Source organism: Panthera leo, chromosome F3, assembly GCF_018350215.1.
Source record: "Panthera leo isolate Ple1 chromosome F3, P.leo_Ple1_pat1.1, whole genome shotgun sequence".
NCBI classification, from domain to species: Eukaryota; Metazoa; Chordata; class Mammalia; order Carnivora; family Felidae; genus Panthera; species Panthera leo.
Genome location: NC_056696.1, coordinates 21,446,496 through 21,463,842, shown reverse-complemented (window position 1 = coordinate 21,463,842; position 17,347 = coordinate 21,446,496). Strand labels below are relative to the sequence as shown.

The following is a 17,347-nucleotide window of genomic DNA, read 5'->3' as shown; positions in this document are numbered from 1 at the left end:
TGCGAGCGTACCAGGAGCAGTGAGGTAGGAGGGAGTCCTTGCTGAGTGACCGCCCAGAATGTCCATTTGTCACTTGCAACTTATTTTTGCAAGTTAGTCCATCTCTAGTGCCTACGTGGATCCAGGGTCATGAACAGAGCAGATATGTGAGGCGATTGAAGCACAAAATGGAGATTCTGGGTGAATCTTCAGCAATATTCTTAAATTTCAGTAATGACCTTCCGTCCTTTCCCTGTGAAGGAAACCACCTGAACAATGGCCTGGTGTTCCATCACCATTGTCAAACATCTGGACACAGGTCCAGTAAGCTGGGGGCCCTGACACCGATCAGTTCTGTGACCGTGGGGAGTCGTATAACCCTTTTGGGCCTCAGTTTCATCTTCTGAGGAATGGGGATAATAGTATCTCCCCGACCTACTTTGTAGTGGTGTTGTGAAAATCAAATAAATCATAAGGATGCCCGAAATCATAAGAAATCTGAAAATGCTGCAGAAACCTGAGAGTCTTGTCAGGCTCCCCTCTTTTAAATCGAAAAAATAATGCTTTTTATTTGCCACTCTTCTTTGCAGAGTTCAGAGTCTTCAAAAAGCATTATTTTCTTGACAGTAACTGATACTTTTCACGGACCTCTGTTAGGAACTCAGCTGAAGAGGCTAGCAAACTTTCGCACAAGCTATTTTTAATCTGGGAAATAAGCTAATGCACTTATTCCCTCCAGCCACTGCTGCGACTTGGAAAAACAAAATATTCGCGGCCTTTGCAGTAGCTGTTGCGCAGGAAGTCCCTCGGATCGAGCCACACTGTCAGCTCGGTAGCACACGGGTATCGGTGAGGGCAGCCATGCTGAAGCCCAGCACCCTGAGGATGTTACTTGGGTTTGGTCTTATAGCTGGGTTTAGTCCGGGTCCTGGACTTAGGGTTGAGAAGACCCTCCTTGCGCTGCACTTCTGAAAAGACAAAAACAATTAGAATACTGTAGTAACGACATCTAATATTTACGGAGGACTTTTAACTTCACACAGTGTTTAAAAAATTCCATTCTGCCTGAGTACCTCCCAAGCTACAAACAGGCAATGTACCTACCCCAAATTTGACTCTAAGTTGGTTACTGGGATTCAGAGCACATTTTCCCAAAGTTAAAGTGCAGCCAGCTAGTCACCTGAGTTCTGGGTCCCGGAAAAGAGGACTATGTGGTCAAGGAGAGGGATTTCCTCTTCCTTCCTATACATATCCCGAGACTGGCAGGGAAAAAAAAAAATTCAAATAGAGCCAGGATCCAGAATCCCCATCCATTGCTGCACTGCTGTCTCCCCGCCTCCTGCACACAGACCCTACTCCAGCGCCGCCCTCGGGACGGGTGCAGGGGGCCTCCTGCCATCAAGCCGGCTCTCCCTGGCTGCTCCATGACACCAGGCTTCTCACTTCGAATCCTTCCGACTGGCTGCTGCCACCTCATCCTGCATTCGGTCCTCTTGTTCACGCCCTCGTCTTGCCCCTAGTGTATCTCCCGGCTCCCAGCTCCCAGCTCCTAACCGAGGCAGGCCTCGCTGAGATCAGAGACTAAGCCACCATTCATCTTTGTCAACTTCCCTCTCGATTCCTGTCTTCATTCACAGCTCAGAGCACAATGATTTGCCAAATATGAAAAATACTGACATAAAACAAAAACAAATGTGTCTCCTACTCCGTCCAGATCTTCCCCATACCCAGCGTGCACAAGCCTCGTCCTTTTACCGTATGTAAGCGTCCCTTCGCAGCCCATCTCTTGGGGGAAGGTGATCTCATGCTCCATCTAACACAAATATGACACTGCATGTGCCATACAAGTCCCACATTGGTCTCATTGCATTTTTCAAAGGAGCTGTCTGCTCACCCTAAGGAATGTCCAATTTATGGATTTTCCGGGGAAAGTGGTCAGGTCTCCCGCATGGCGTGCGGACTGCCAGGCTTAGGAGCCAACTCTCCCAAGCCTTGCAAAGCTTCTCATCCTCCACTTTTGAGCCCCCCTGACAATGACTCTGAAGGGGTATTTGGAAGGAAGGGGCAGGGTGGCTATGTTTGTGTAGGTAATTGTTTATAGGTTGGGGATACACTGTATACAGTCATCCTCTACTTAAAACTATTAATACTTTTTCTATTCTGGATTTAACCTCATCCCCACGATCTTTATGGAAATCGAGAGAAACAAAGTCACTCATTCCATACTGAGGTAACCTCTCCAGGTTAACGCGAAAGCCTTTGGCATGGTTTGCATATTTATTATTCCGTAATCTGGAAAAAGTCTAGTTTGCAAGCCGTCAGGATAAAATTACACAGTGTAAGATGAAAAATTTTTAATCCATGAATACTATCTCACATATAGTCAAACGTAAAGCTAAAGGATTGTCACACTTGGAATAATCAGCGTTTTACTAGTGGACAGTTAACAGAAAGAGAGAAACTGAGCTCAGTCTGGTGACAGTACGGATACAGCACACGTGGGCGGGAGGCTGTGGGGCACCAGCTAACCTACTGCTTTTGCTGGGGGTGTAGGTGAAGCCAGGAGTGACCAAAGAAAACAGCAAGTAGCTATGTTCCCGGTGCTATCCCTTATACTAGCAGCTGTCCTGGGATGAGACCACAGGTGGAAGATGAAGATGAAAATCAAAAAATAGCCTCCAAAACTGGGGATACGGGAAACTGCTTAAGGGCAGGTTATAGCATTAATTAGAGACCAGAAAATAAAGAGTTAACTCTTTTCCTGTAGAATAATAATAATTCCTGTAGAAGAATAATTTTCATCATAGGAAATCCAACAAGTATCAAAAACTAAACTCAAAATTCCCCATAAACCTCCATCAACCAGAGACAATGTGTGTCAATATTTGGACACAATTTCCTTTTGGTCTTTTTTAAAAAAGAGTTTAAAAACGCTTTAAATAAGAGTTAAATAATGCTGTAAAAAAGTGTGTCATATCCTGTTTCCTTACATTTGATATTTAAATATAAGAACTTCCCATGTCATTATAAACCATTTTAATAGTGGTATAACATTCAAGCATATTAGTATAGCATTATTAATTAACCCTTCTTCCATGATTGGAGGTAGGTTGTTTCTATTATATACAATGATACATTGAACATCTTTGTGCATTAATCTTTTTTTCTATATTTAGGATTATTTCCTTGGACTAGATTCTCAAGGGTAAAATTACTCAGTCAGAGGTCAAAGTATATGCATGTTTTAAAGGCATATCCATACATACCTTCAAACTATTTTCTCAAAGAGCTATATGTCTATCCAACCACGAGTATCATCTGTAAAACGAACTACTTTGCCCCTTCTGATCAGCATTATGTTCTTTTGTTTTTAAAACTCTTTGCCAGTTTTAGAAGTAAAAATTGTATCTCATGTTAGTTTATTGTCGGCAATTGTTAGTTGTTTGGGTTTCTTTTTTGTGAGTTGTCCAAATAAGACAGTAACATGGTTAAATGTATGTGCATTCCTGTGAAAAGTATGAACCAGTAAATCACTAAATATGTTAATATTCTTCTAAGATATTTGTGACCCAAACAAATTTGAGACCCAAACAAGTCTCATTTCATTAGTAAAACCTTAATAAAGCAAAATGAGAAAGCAAGACTCACCTTTCTTTAGAGACTTTGAGGAACATTCTACTGCCTTGTTTCCTTCTTCTTCCTCTTCTTCTTTTTCTTCTTCTTCTCCTCCTCTTTCATTTTCTTCTTCTCTGCGTGTTTCAGCCCCCCTCTCTTGAGACCTTTTCAAAATATCCTCTACTTCCCTCTCTAGTTCTTTATTTCTTATGAGGGTATGATGAAGTTTCTCATTTACCTCCTCAAACTTCTCCTCTGCTTGTCTGGCTCTGCTTTCAAACTCTCTGATGTGGACAAAGGCCAGAGAAAACACAACAAAATGGAAAGGTTTGAAAAAGTATCTTTCATGAATAGGAACACATAATCTAGAAGAGGCAGTAGAATTAGATATGTCCATCCAAAACGTACAAAGAAGGGAGGCAGCAGCATCAATCGTTAACCCAGAACTGGGGTCCTGGAAGCTACTTGGATGGCAATATCAGAGTGGCAGTCATGCTGTGATTTAAGAATGCAACATATTTATGGGGCCCCTGGGTGGCTCAGTTGGTTAAGAGTCCGACTTCAGCTCAGGTCATGATCTCGTGGTCCGTGGGTTCGAGCCCCGCATCGGGCTCTGTGCTGACAGCTCAGAGCCTGGAGCCTGCTTTGGATTCTGTGTCTCCCTCTCTCTCTGCCCCTCCCCTGCTCATGCTCTGTCTCTCTCTGTCTCTCAAAAAATAAAATAAAACTTAAAAAAAGAAGGATGCAACATACTTATAATTTCTTAGTGAAATCTGACTTTGGGTATTTGGATTTCTCGTCAACAGCCAAGGAACCCCTTTTTCAGTAGCTAATTTTGGCTCCTCTTCATTGATGTGATCCAACATACTAAATCAATAGTGTCCTTTCTTTTCCAGTACCTCTAAAACCAGATCTGACAGTAAACAAAACCAATCTGAAACGTGCCTCTTAATTCCTAGAGTGCGTGTTATATGTCTACATGGCTGTGCTCTTCTCTTGGCACTCACGACCATCTTGACTATATCGCCCTTCCTACTCTTGGGGTTATGTAGCATTCTTTCTTGCAGAGTATTTCTCCCAGCTCCGTCTCTAGCTCATCTCTTAGAAACACACTGAATAGACCCTCCTAATACCCTACTCCCCACATACACACACGTTCCCTCCCTCCATCTCCACCGTGGGTGAGGACGGATGTTCCTGTGGAAGCAGTGTACTTCCTTGCCATTAGCAGAAGACTTGGAAATACCCAACCAACTAGTGAGGATAAAGGGAGCAGAAGAAACACAGGTAAGCCACGAAGTGTGGATTTCTCAGCTAAACCTCCTGGCCGGCAATCTTTGTTGTTACCATCGTGGAGCCTCATACTTACATCAGCTTCTCCTGTGTGCGTTCAATTACAGCCATTGCTTCTAGATACTTTGGGGCCAGTGTGCCTTGACTAGCTGATTCTCTCTGACAAAGGAAATAAGCAGTATGAGTGAACTGAGAATCCCAACAGTCAATACTCTACTTCTTCAGAATGTTTTGGACTAAGCCTTCCAGAATATTTTTTTCTACTCTCCATATTTATATAGTAAATGATCAAGCAGTCTTAACACCAAAAAAGAACAGGGACTACCTATGGCCACACAGCATACCAGCTTCCAAATTATTCATGCTACAGGTGGATATAAATTTGATTAGAACTGTGAAGAAGCAGGGAAAATAATATCAACAAAAAGAAACAAGGAAAGAAGAAAAGGTTTAAAAATAAAGAGAAGGCTAAATGTGTTTCTGTAATAAATCAAGTTGATGATCAAGGAAATTAACTATTTTTCTTAAGAATTTACTTCACCAAGCACATAACATTGCAACATCCAATCACATCTCTCAGGGCCTTAGGGAACTCAATAAATATCAAGGCAGTGAATGTATGAAAAAAAAACCCGCCTCTTTCATTTATCTTGACTCTACATACATTCTAGGAAACAAAAGAAAGGTAAAAGAAGGTATTTAGAAAACAAAAATTGTAAGCATATTTTAAAATAAATGTGACATTTTCCCAGAACTGTACATTTTAAAAATTGAAGGATAGTTGACACACGATGTTACACTACTTCCAGGTGTGCCGCATGCTGATTGGACGAATCTATACCTTATGCTGTGCTCACCGCAAGTGTAGCTCCCATCTGTCACCATACGACGCCATTACTACGTCACTGGCTATATTCCCTGTGCTGTACCTCTCATCCCCGTGACTTATTCATTCCATAACTGGAAGCCTGTACCTCCCACTCCCCTTCGCCCCTTTTTGCCCACAACTGTGTTAAAAGTCTCATGTATCCATGTTTCCGAACCTGAGGCGAGTAAAAGGTAAGCCCCACATTATAGATGGAAAGGGAGCTCTGAGAGGGTAGGCAGCCTTCCATCCACACAGAAGGACCTAGTGGGTTAAAGCAAAACCCTCATCTGGGCCTCTTCATTCTCACCCACACAGCCCATGGCAATATGCTAGCTTTTTCTAAAGGAAAACCAGAGAAAAACCACGTGAAACATTTTCACTGTTACCCTAGCTCTTTTACTCTCTTCTTATTGTCCCAGTCACCTACTCTTGTCTTTCTGCTTTGCTCCCCTTTCTTGGGTAGTTTGTTTGGAAAGTAAATGCTATCATTGTCCAGCCTGGACCAGAAGCATGTGACTTGGCTGTGGCCACACAGCACTTGCCACTAACTTATTTGTTCTGTGAGGCCAAAAGAAAGGTGTTCAGAGCGGAGGCTTCTAGAACTGGAATTCCTCACATGGTTTACAGCTCTATGGAACAACTTTGTAGGTAGAAACCAAAGTAAACCAGTACCGTACTCTGCACACACCGGAGCCTTCAGACGCGCATTCATTCAACGGATACACGGCGGAGCCTTGAACTGCATAGGCTTGAACAGTGCATGCCCACTTTTACATGGATTTTTTTCACAGTCCAGTACTGTAAACGTCTTTCCTCTTCCTTATCGTTTTCTTAATAACATTTGCTTTCCTCTAGCTTACTTCATTGTAAGGATACAGTGCGTAATTCGTGTGACATACAAAATATGTGTTGAATGTCCGTGTTATCTGTGAGACTTCCAGTCAACAGTAGGCTATTACTAGTTAAGTTTCTGGAGAGTCAAAAGTTACATACGGACTTTTGACTGTGCAGGGAGTCAGTGTCCCTAACCCCTGAGCTCTTCAAGAGTCCACCGTATATTTAGTTACAGTGTGTGAGGAAAACGTCCCTGTTTTGACACTGGCAAGTACAGATTAACGTTTTGTGGTCCATTTCAAATCCTTCCAGAGGAAATTCCTGTGGCATCCTCTGTGTATGGCTGGTGGCAGCCTCCCCCGCATCACCCATATAATGATACTGACACCTCAAGGCTAATCACAGACATGGCTTTAGACCCTATTCTCCTACGCCTAGCCTTCCTCTGGCTTCTGTGGTCTGTCACCCTGTTTAAGAGAGACAAACACGGGCCTCGTGGCTCTTGGAAATAATTGCATTGGACTTTCCTTATTTGTGCCAATCTGCTGTAGCTTTGCACTTCGTCTCTGACTCCAATTCTGTCTCTGGCCTTTTTGACTTAGTCTTCCTCAGGTTTGACTCCACTAATGGGCTTTGAATTGGACAATAGCTCTAGCCTGACACTATCTCAGGGAGGATCTTACTCCAGGCCTACTTCTTTGGGATCCAACTCCCAGCACTGACATAGCGCCGCAGCAGCTTTGGACATAATTTCTAGAACCACCAATCCAAGGGCCCTTCCCTGTTGCAGTTATAAAATACGTAAATTAGTCACTGCTCTGGAGTACGTGGTATTGTGAGAGGGAAACAGACTTCTAAGGGCCACCTTCAGGCCAATGACAGAAGGGCAGAATGTCTAATCTTATGTTAAAAATACTGCTGATCCCCCCAAATCTGGTGCCTGCTCATCTTTCTGCAGGAGTTCACAGGTGATTCAGCAAAATCTCCTATCATCTTCATACACTTATAAGTCTTTATGGACACCCAGAACCTACGGTGTGAAGATGAGTCTGAAAGAGATCGTTTCTAATATCTTGTTTGTTGGGGTAGCTGAGCTGTGGCCAGCCCTACTCATGCGGTCAAGAGGAAGCACTGGGGGGCCAGGGTAGCTCCGAGCACTTTTGGTAGCCTCGGGGGGAGCTTGCCGGATTTAGTCATCCCACGTCTCCACCAGCCAGCTGAGATGTTACAGAATTACGGCTGCCTGCCCTACAGGAACAATGTTGGAATGATTCTGATTCAGAAAGGGCCACAAGGGGTGCGTTGCAGCAAGTAACCAGAACTGACTGAACGGGGCTGCCTCCGAAAGCAGAGGAGCCTTCTCCCAGGAAGGACGGCAGCAAAGCCAGCACCGCCTACAGGGATCGCTTGGTTCACGAGTCCATCAGGCACAGTGACAAATTAGATGTGCCTGTTTCAGACGGAGCTGGCCACGTTATGCACACAGGGCCTGCTTTGAGTACAGTCCTCACAAATTTCCACAAAGCCCTAACTCCTGGCTAATTGAGGAGCGTTTGAATAGTGGACGGTCCAGCCCCATTGTGGTAGACACTAGGGCATTGGGTAACGGTATGAATGAGGCCCTGGTTTACCAGGTCAAGCTATCAGCCTCCCCAGGCTGGTGGTGACTTATCACCACCCCTGTTGAGATATCACTCATATCTCAACCCTCAGAAAATCCCACACTGGTGTCATCTGCAGGAGGGGACACTAAGAGTAACTGGAATTCTCCATGCTTAGGTCACTAGCTTCCCAAGGGTCTGGCACTATTTCTCACTAGAAAAACCTGGGGCTCCTCGATCTCTTGGAGCTCTCCAGTTTTACAACTCAACTCCCAGGGACATGACAAGTTATACCTGCACACCACAGGCTTTCTGCTTCCCGATCCCTTCCTTTTTTCTTGCCTTCCCCAGGGTTAATCAAATGTACTGCCTCCTGGGAGTTGTGTTTTTAGACCAGCAAAAGAGTGCAGCTGCCTGTTAGGTCTGGTGCCTTGAACCTGTATCCCTACAAAATGGTTATTTACGTTCTTAGGACCAGAGACTGTCAAATAATAATAATAATAATAAATAAGGGAAATAAACAAGCAAACAAAAGCAAAAGAAAAACTTACAATAGAAGATTTGAAAGCTTAAAGCACCCTCAGGGAGTCCTAGTACTTTTGTAAGTGACAGGTACACGGAGCCCAGGCCCCACCTGTTCCACCTGGCCTGCAGCACAGTCCAAGATGGCGCTTCCCCCAGCTCCGCCTCCTGCCCCAAATCTCTGACCTCACAAGCCAGTTGAAGGAACCTTCATTCTCTGGGCACCCACAGCCCCAAATATCAACCTTGTCTCTGCTGGCCAAGCACAATTAGGTCTCTTCTGTTGGAGCACCTGGTGATCCCTTTCCGCCCGCGAGTGTTCCAGCCACCACCACATAGGATGAACGTGATTCTTCTTTACCTCCAGGAACTTGCAAATAATTATATACCCGGCTGGCATTTTGCTCCATTCCCCAGACCTTATAGTCAACGAGCATGTAAATGGTTCAATCTTCAGTGATCTATAGTAGCAGCATTAGCAACCTTCCAGAGCCTGGAGACAGACTTTCTGGGCCACATCGTCCCAGATGAGCTAGTCACATGGCACTGCACCGTGTCAGATGGAAAGGTGGTATCCTGGAGCAGTCCCCCCCCCCCCCCCCCGCCCTCCCGCCACCACCACCAAAGACAAGCTCTGTGCCCCTCAATTTTGCCCCAGGCTATAGGCTGTTCTCCTGCCTGGTTTGGGTATCTGGGAGACTTGACACTGACTCCTAGCCTAGACAGCACAGCAGGGGAGACCATCTGAGGCAGGAAGGCCTTGGGTGGGATTGGTGGGGTTAGGAGATCAAACGGTGGTGCCCTTTCCGTATGTGTCTCACGGCACATGACTCCTGACTGACTCTCCACGTGATTTCCCCCAGTTCTTCCTATAAGATTTGGAGCCTACTTCCCACAACCTCCCTGGACATATACCCCTGCAATCGGCCACACCTCTGCCTTAGTCATCCAGCTGCTGCCCAGCCTGACCCTCACCACAGCCCCACTGCACCCACCTGCTCAGATGGACCAAACCTCTGACAGTGAAATGGTCCATTACTGTGGGGGTGAAACTGGATTCGATATATGGATTTCTGGCACCACCACCCCCCGCCAGGAAAATGCACAGTATAAACATACACACGAAACGCTACATACCATTTTGGGGGAATAATGGGATGAAGGCATGACCTCCTGTACACAGAGACACGCCAATCTAGAACTGACTTACGTCTACCACGGTCCTAGAACTTTCTGTGGAGGAATCTTAAATCTATTTTCCTGGGGCGCCTGGGTGGCTCAGTTGACTAAGCATCCGACTTTGGCTCAGGTCATGATCCCATGGTTTGTGAGTGGGAGGCCCACGTTGGGCTCTGTGCTGACAGCTCAGAGCCTAGAGCCTGCTTCGAGTTCTGTATCTCCCTCTCTCTCTGCCCCTCCCCTGCTCATGCTCTCTCGCGCTCTCTTTCTCTCTCTCTCAAAAATGAATAAACATTAAAAAAAATTTTTTTTAATCTATTTTCCTGCTGAGTTTCTAAAAATTTCCAGTTTCCCATTAATTCTTGTGGTTGGAAGTATATGGTGATCACAGTTCTCAATAGAATCTGCTAAATGAATATTCTAAAAAAAAAAAAAAAATAGGTCAAGTTTTGACCAAGATATTGTTAAATTAAGAAAGTCAATGAAAAGCTCATTTTAAAATGAAGTTTAGGGGCACCTGGGTGGCTCAGTCGGTTGAGCGTCCTACTTCGGCTCAGGTCATGATGTTACCGCTCATGGGTTCAAGCCCCACATCAATCTCACCACTGCTGTCAGCACAGAACCCGCTTCAGATCTTCTGTCCCCCTCTCTCTCTCCCCCTTCCTCACTTGTGCTCTATCTCTCAAAAATAGATAAATCTTAAAAAAAAAAAAATCTTTAAACTGAGGTTTAAAGAAGAGAATGAGAAGTTTTTATAAAGTTATGGTGAAAAACAAGAGTTTTCCAGGGATGACGCTGGGAGGAAAAAAAAACCCTGAAAAATATATTATGTAGGAGCTCCTGGTCCTCTTAGAGCTAAAAGTTATGTCAGATCCATATCATTTTTACATACCGTTAAATTTCCTGGCTTTTTTCTCTAGTTTTGAATCTCCGATTTGGGTTTCAGATACATACCCAGGAAGAGAATACATCTGTTTCAAATAGAGGTTTGGTATGAATGTTTTCATCTTTTTCAATTATTCGAATGAGTCTTTCCTCTTCTCTGGATGTTGAAGGCTTCTAGGGCACAGAAACACGAAGGTCCCTTTAGTGAGCTGGTAGGGGACACAGTGACAGGGCAAGTTGCCTGGAGGAGTGTCTGAAGCTTTAATTTTCCATTTGCTCTAGTCACTCAACGAGCATTTTGAAGACTTTAGAGCAAACACTGTGTGAGAAATTAGTGGGGACGGGGAAGCGGAGACCAGGGAAGAAAATGTGAGAAAAACAAAGAGGATTTCTTCCAGACCCCAAGAATTCATAGCACAGTGGGAGAGATGGCCCAGAAAATAATTATGGTATGCCACATTACTGTTAGCAAAGAGGTGGGTTCCAAAAGCTGTGTGCATCCAGAAAAGAGCCCTGAATTCTGCCTAGACACTCAGGTAAGTTTGAGAAAGAAAGTGATACCTGAAGGTTGAACAAGAGTTTGTACCGTAGAGAGGAAAGAGCCAGGACTAAAGCCTCAGAGGTGGAGAGGAGGGAATGCATTATACAGTTAAAAGGTATGACATTATTTAGTGGCCACATAACACTGTTTTCCATTTATTTTGTGTCTTCCATATGCCAAGGACTATAGCAGAAATAAAACAGAAAATGCTGGTCCAAAGAAGCTTGGGTGTTGTTATCATATTTTTGTAGTGCTGTCCAGCATATACAGTGAGTAGAGGACCTAGGTCACAGCCTGGAGTCATACCAACATTTAAACTATTCACAGAGAAGAAACATCAGGGAAGTAAGTTAAGACAGTACAGAGAATGTTAGGTGATCACGAGTTCTAAGAGCCAAAGACAATAGTCAATCCAGGAATCAGCAAAGGGCTCTTGCCAGACTAATCTGGGTTTGAATGCTGGTTCTGCCACTTACAGCTATCTGACTTAGGGTAGTCAGTCAACCTGAGTTTCAATTTTCTTATCTGTAAAATGGGACAATAATTTTTACCTTGAAGTTGTACTGTGTAGATAAGAGATAACATGTACAGAACATGTAGCTCACAGTAGGCACTCAATTAGTGGTGGTTATCGTCGCATTTTCATCATTATTATAAGTGCCCCAGGAAGGGTTGTTATTACTACTAATGCCTCAGCAGGGGTGGGGACAGGGTAAGGAGAAGGAAGGTGTGGGCCTGGGAGGAGGGGAAAGGCAGCCCAGAACAGGAGCTGAAGAAGTGGACACATAGAGTTTACATTACTGTTTGAAAAATCTGGCAATGAAAGGATAAAGAAACAGCATCAGAGTGAAAGGCAGATAGTGTAGGAAATAGGAGGACAGGTGTGAATGAGGCTGATGGGAAGTAGGTGGATTTTGAAAAGGAAAAGGATGTTCCTTCCGTGGAAAACAAAGAGCTAAGGGTGTCTGCGGGTATGGCTAAATCTACAAGAAGAAAGGACGCAACTTGATTTATGCCAGATGATCTATTTCTATTTCCACTAGTACCTCTAAACATATTCTTTAAAAACATAAAGGGAAAGAAAAGATAATACTAAACATCTTACCTCTTCTTTCTCTTCTTCCTTTTCCTTCTCAAGTTTCTTATCCTCCATACTTTCTTCTTCATCTTCTCTAAAAAGCCTGTCTGTTTCAGGCTCAATTAATTCTTTTACAAAATCCTGTGAGATAAAACAATAGTATAATTATAGCTTAGTGTATATTAATAATTGAGTAGTATATACCAATTATTCATTCAAAAGTATTTAATGCGTACTAATCTTCCAACTGGATACTGTGCTGGGCATAAGGACAAAAAAGTGAATAAGAATGGCCTCTGTCCTTAAGAAGCTTACAATTTAGTGGACAAGAAAATGCTATGGATACATATAGTCACATGGTAGGAACACCTAATCCAGATCTGGTAGTGGATAGGGGTGAGAGGGTTGGTCAGGAAGGTTTCCTGGAGGACATAATGTCTGAGTTTCTTCTGGAAGGATGAGTAAGGGAAAAAGATAGTTAGCATGGGGTATTCTAGGCAGAGGATGCTGCATGGGCATGATTGGCTCTTGAGGACAAAGTAGTTCAGTAGGACAGAAATTTAGGGGTAGATGGACAGGAGCACAATCATAGAGGAAGGGCTCCAGTGGCTTTTCAGGGAAACAATTTTATCCTGAAGGCAATGAGGTATTGATAAATTGGCTGATATGTTTTAATTTTAAAACAATCACTCTAGCAACATGAGAGTAGATTTAAAGAGAAAGAGGCGAGAGAGAGAGAGAGAGAGAGAGAGAGAGAGAGAGAGAGGAGTGAGGGAGGGAGGGAGAAAGAGAAAGAAGGAGAAAAGGTGAGAGTAGAGAATGAACAACACAGGGTTTCAGAAATGAAGAGGAGGGTAAGGATTCAAGAGGTTATTTAGGAGTTAACTCTTACTGCTTGAGTAATTCGATGGATATGGAATGGTTAGGGAATGGAAGCATCTTGAATGATACCTGATGTATGGTGTAGGCCACTACATAGATGATAATACCGTTCACAGAGATAATGAACAAAGTTGCATAAGCAGGTATGGGAAGACAGATGAGTTCAGACTCAGCTATGTGACTTTGAGTTACCACTAAGATATCCAACTGGAAATATTCAGTAGGTTGTTAAATATACGGATCTAGAGTTTACATGGAGGCATTTGGGCTAAAGATAATCATTTAACAATTATTTAATTGAATTTAGTTGAAGCCAAGAAGGTAAATTACATCACCAAAGGAGACCTTGTGAAGTGTTAGGGGACGAGGCCTTAGGACAGGAACCTAGTCACATAAAGGGCTAGGGAAGAAAGACGAGCCCCCAGAGAAGGCCAGAAGTCATGTCAGAAGTCTGAGAGGTCCACCAGGAAAGCCAAAAGAGAAGAAGGAGTCAACAGTGTTGAATACCTCAAAGAAGTCTACACAATGATCGACTGAAAAATGTCCTTCAGATGTTCACAGCAACGATGTGTAAAAAACAGAAGCTAGAAATTTCTGTCTTATTTCACTTAGCATTATACCCTCTAGATCCATCTGTGTTGTTGCAAATGGCAAGATCTCATTCTTTTTTATGGCCGAGTAATATTCCTGTGTGTGTGTGTGTGTGTATCCACACGTGCATACGTGAGTGTGTATTACCACATCATCTTTATCCATTCACTTATCGACGGACACCTGGGCTGCTTGCATAGGTTGTCTATAATAAATAATGCTGCAATAAACATAGGGGTGCATATATCTTTTTGAGTTAGTGTTTTCATATTCTATGCTTAAATACCCAGTAGTAGGATTACTTGATCACATGTAGTCTGATTTTTAATTTTTTGAGGAACCTCCATACTGTTTTCCACAATGGCTGCACCAGTTTGTATTCCTACCAACAGTACATAAGGGTTCCTTTTTCTCCACATCCTCACCAACACTTCTTGCTTCTTGTGTGTTTGATTTTAGCCATTCTGACAAGTGTGAAGTGATATCTCATTGTGGTTTTGGTTTGCATTTCCCTGATGATGAGTGATGTTGAGCATCTTTTCAAGTATCTGTTGGCCATCTGAACATCTTCTTTGGAGCAAAGTCTGTTCATGTCTTCTGCCCGTTTGTTAATTGGATTATTTGGTTCTTTGGTATTGAGTCGCAGAGGTTCTTTATATATTTCAGATACTAACCCCTTTATCAGAGCTGACATTTGCAAATATATTTGCCCACTCGGTATTTCTCTTTTAGTTTTGTTAATTATTCCCTTTCACTGTGTAGCTTTTTTCTTCTTTTTTATAGAGAGAGAGCAGGTGAGCAGTGGAAGGGGCAGAGCAGGAGATGGAGAGAATCCTCAGCAGGCTCCAGGCTCACTGTGAAGCCCAATGCAGGACTCAGTCCCACAACCCCAGGATTCATGACCTGAGCCAAAATGAAGAGTTGGACGCTCAACCGACTACGGCACCCAGGGGCCCTGCTGCACAGAAGCTTTTTACTTTGAAGTAGTTCCAATAGTTTATTTTTGCTTTTGTTTCCCTTGCCTTAGGAGATGTATCCAGGAAAACGTTGCTATGGCTGATGCTGGAGAAATTATCTTATGTGCTCTCTGCTAGGAGTTCTATGGTTTCAGGTCTCACATTAGGTCTTTAATCCATTGTGAATTTATTTTTGTGTATGGTGCAAGAAAGTGGTCCAATTTCATTCTTTTGCATGTTGCTGTCCAGTCTGTAATTAACATTCTTATACAGATATATCATATATTAGAATTATCAAATAGACTACAAAGTTATATTAACCTGTCTAAAGAAATAAAAGATTGAAAATATGAATAAAGAGACAAAGATTACAAAAATGATCAGACACGAAAAAGAACCAAATAGAACTTTAACAATTAAATTTCAAAACTGAACAGAGCTCTTTCTCGACTCCATCTTCGTGGTCGCGGTTGCGGTGGCCGTCGTCCAGTGGCCGACATGAAGCTTTTTGTCCATGCCCAGGAGCTACACACCCTCGAGGTGACCGGCCAGGAGACGGTCGCCCAGATCAAGGTTCATGTAGCCTCTCTGGAGGGCGTCGCTCCAGAAGATCAAGTCGTGCTCCTGGCAGGCACTCCCCTAGAGGATGAGACTACCCTGGGTCAGTGTGGAGAAGAGGCTCTGACCACCCTGGAAGTAGCTTGCCGCAGGCTTGAAGGTAAAGTCCATGGTTCCCTGACCCATGCTGGGAAAGTAAGAGGGCAGACTCCTAAGGTGGCCAAACAGGAGAAGGAGAAGGAGAAGAAGAAGAAGACAGGCAGAGCCAAGTGGTGGATACTATACAACTGGCACTTTGTCAACGTTGTGCCCACCTTTAGAAAGAAGAAGGGCCCCAATGCCAACTCTTACGTCTGATGTAATCCTGGCTTTCCCCAATAAAGCCACTTAGTCCAGTCAAAAAAATAGAAAATAAAATAAAATAAAAACTGAACACAAAGGTTTAATAGAAGATTAGCGAACAGGAAGGTAAACCAGATGAAATTATTCAGGATGCAGTGCAGACACAGAGAGATAGAAAATACGAAATAAGGTTCAAAGACATGCGCATAGGTTCTAATACATATCCATTCAGCCAGAAAGAAAGGAGAGAGCAAATATAGTAGAGACAATATTTGAAGAGACAAAAACAGAATTTTCCATATCTAATTCAAGATACCAACTCAAACATTCAGGAAACCAAGAGAATTAATGGCAAAATTTAAAAAGAAAAGGAACTCCACATTCACCACGTATCAGAGTGAAACTGCAAAATGCCAAAGATAAAAAGATCTTCAAAGCAGCCAGAGAGAAGAGAGGGTTAACTTCAAAGGAACTGACAGCTGAATTCTCAACTGTCACTTTGGTAACAATAAAATCCAGAAAACAGTAGGAACAGTGTCATCAATGGGCTAAGAGAAAATAATACCCTCCTAGAATTGTATGCCCAGCAAAAAAAAATTTTAAGAATGTGAGTGAAATAAAGACATTTTTAGACAAACAAAAATTAAGTTTGCCTCCAGTAAATCCTCACTAAAGAAAAATGTAAAGGTCAAGGCAGAAAGAAAATGATCTCAGGCAGAAGATCTGGGATGTATGAAGGAACAATAAAGAAATTAAAGGGGCGCCTGGGTGGCACAGTCAGCTGGGTATCCAATTCGGCTCAGATCATGGTCTCACGGTCCGTGAGTTCAAGCCCTGTGTTGAGCTCTGTGCTGACAACTCAGAGCCTGGAGCCTGCTTCCGATTCCATGCCTCCCTCTTTCTTTCTGCCCCTTCCCTGCTTGTACTCTCTCTATCCAAAAAAAAAAAAATAATTTTTTTTTAATTTTTTTAAAAAGAAGAGGATGCTTGCTATTGCTACCACTATTTAACACCTAATTGGACGAATTACCCATTGAAATCAGACAAGAAAAAGCGATTAGAGCCATAATAATTGAAAGAAAGAGGTCAAATTATCTCTATTTGTAGATGATTTGATTAAGTATCTGGAGAACCCAAAAGAATCTATTAAAAACTACTGAAAACAGTAAGATAATTCAGTAAAGTCACAGAATATAAAATTAAAATACATAGATCAATAACATATACACAGTTCTCAATTATAAGATACAATGGAAAAGAAGATCCCATTTAAAATAGCAGTAAAAGGGGCGCCTGGGTGGCTTGGTCGGTTGAGCGTCCGACTTCGGCTCAGGTCACGATCTCACGGTCCGTGGGTTCGAGCCCCGCGTCGGGCTCTGTGCTGACAGTTCAGAGCCTGGAGCCTGTTTCAGATTCTGTGTCTCCCTCTCTCTGTGACCCTCCCCCGTTCATGCTCTGTCTCTCTCTGTCTCAAAAATAAATAAACGTTAAAAAAATTTTTTTTAAATAGCAGTAAAATAAAACAGTCAGACATAAACCTCACAAGAAATGCACAAAATGAGTAAACCATAAAACATCATTAAAAAGCATTAAAAGTAGACATCCTGTATCCCCCTTTTTGGA

General features: G+C 43.0%; 2 protein-coding genes across 4 annotated transcripts in view; one reads left to right on the top strand and one right to left on the bottom strand.

The window, feature by feature from the left end:
- Window positions 1-658: 658 nt before the first annotated feature.
- The window catches only part of AXDND1 (axonemal dynein light chain domain containing 1), an 87,654-nt gene continuing 70,965 nt past the window's right edge, over window positions 659-17,347 (bottom strand). For all 3 annotated transcript variants that reach the window (XM_042925727.1, XM_042925726.1, XM_042925728.1), the window contains 5 exons: window positions 12,423-12,536; window positions 10,846-10,950; window positions 4,964-5,046; window positions 3,628-3,878; window positions 659-947 (listed from right to left, as the gene is read on the bottom strand). In XM_042925727.1, coding sequence (XP_042781661.1) covers window positions 868-947; window positions 3,628-3,878; window positions 4,964-5,046; window positions 10,846-10,950; window positions 12,423-12,536 — 633 coding nt within the window. In that variant the 3' untranslated portion in view covers window positions 659-867. The remainder of the gene's footprint in view (window positions 948-3,627; window positions 3,879-4,963; window positions 5,047-10,845; window positions 10,951-12,422; window positions 12,537-17,347) is intronic.
- LOC122212369 (ubiquitin-like protein FUBI) lies at window positions 15,323-15,739 on the top strand. The gene has a single exon (XM_042926232.1). It carries the CDS (start codon window positions 15,323-15,325, stop codon window positions 15,737-15,739), a length of 417 nt encoding a protein of 138 aa, XP_042782166.1.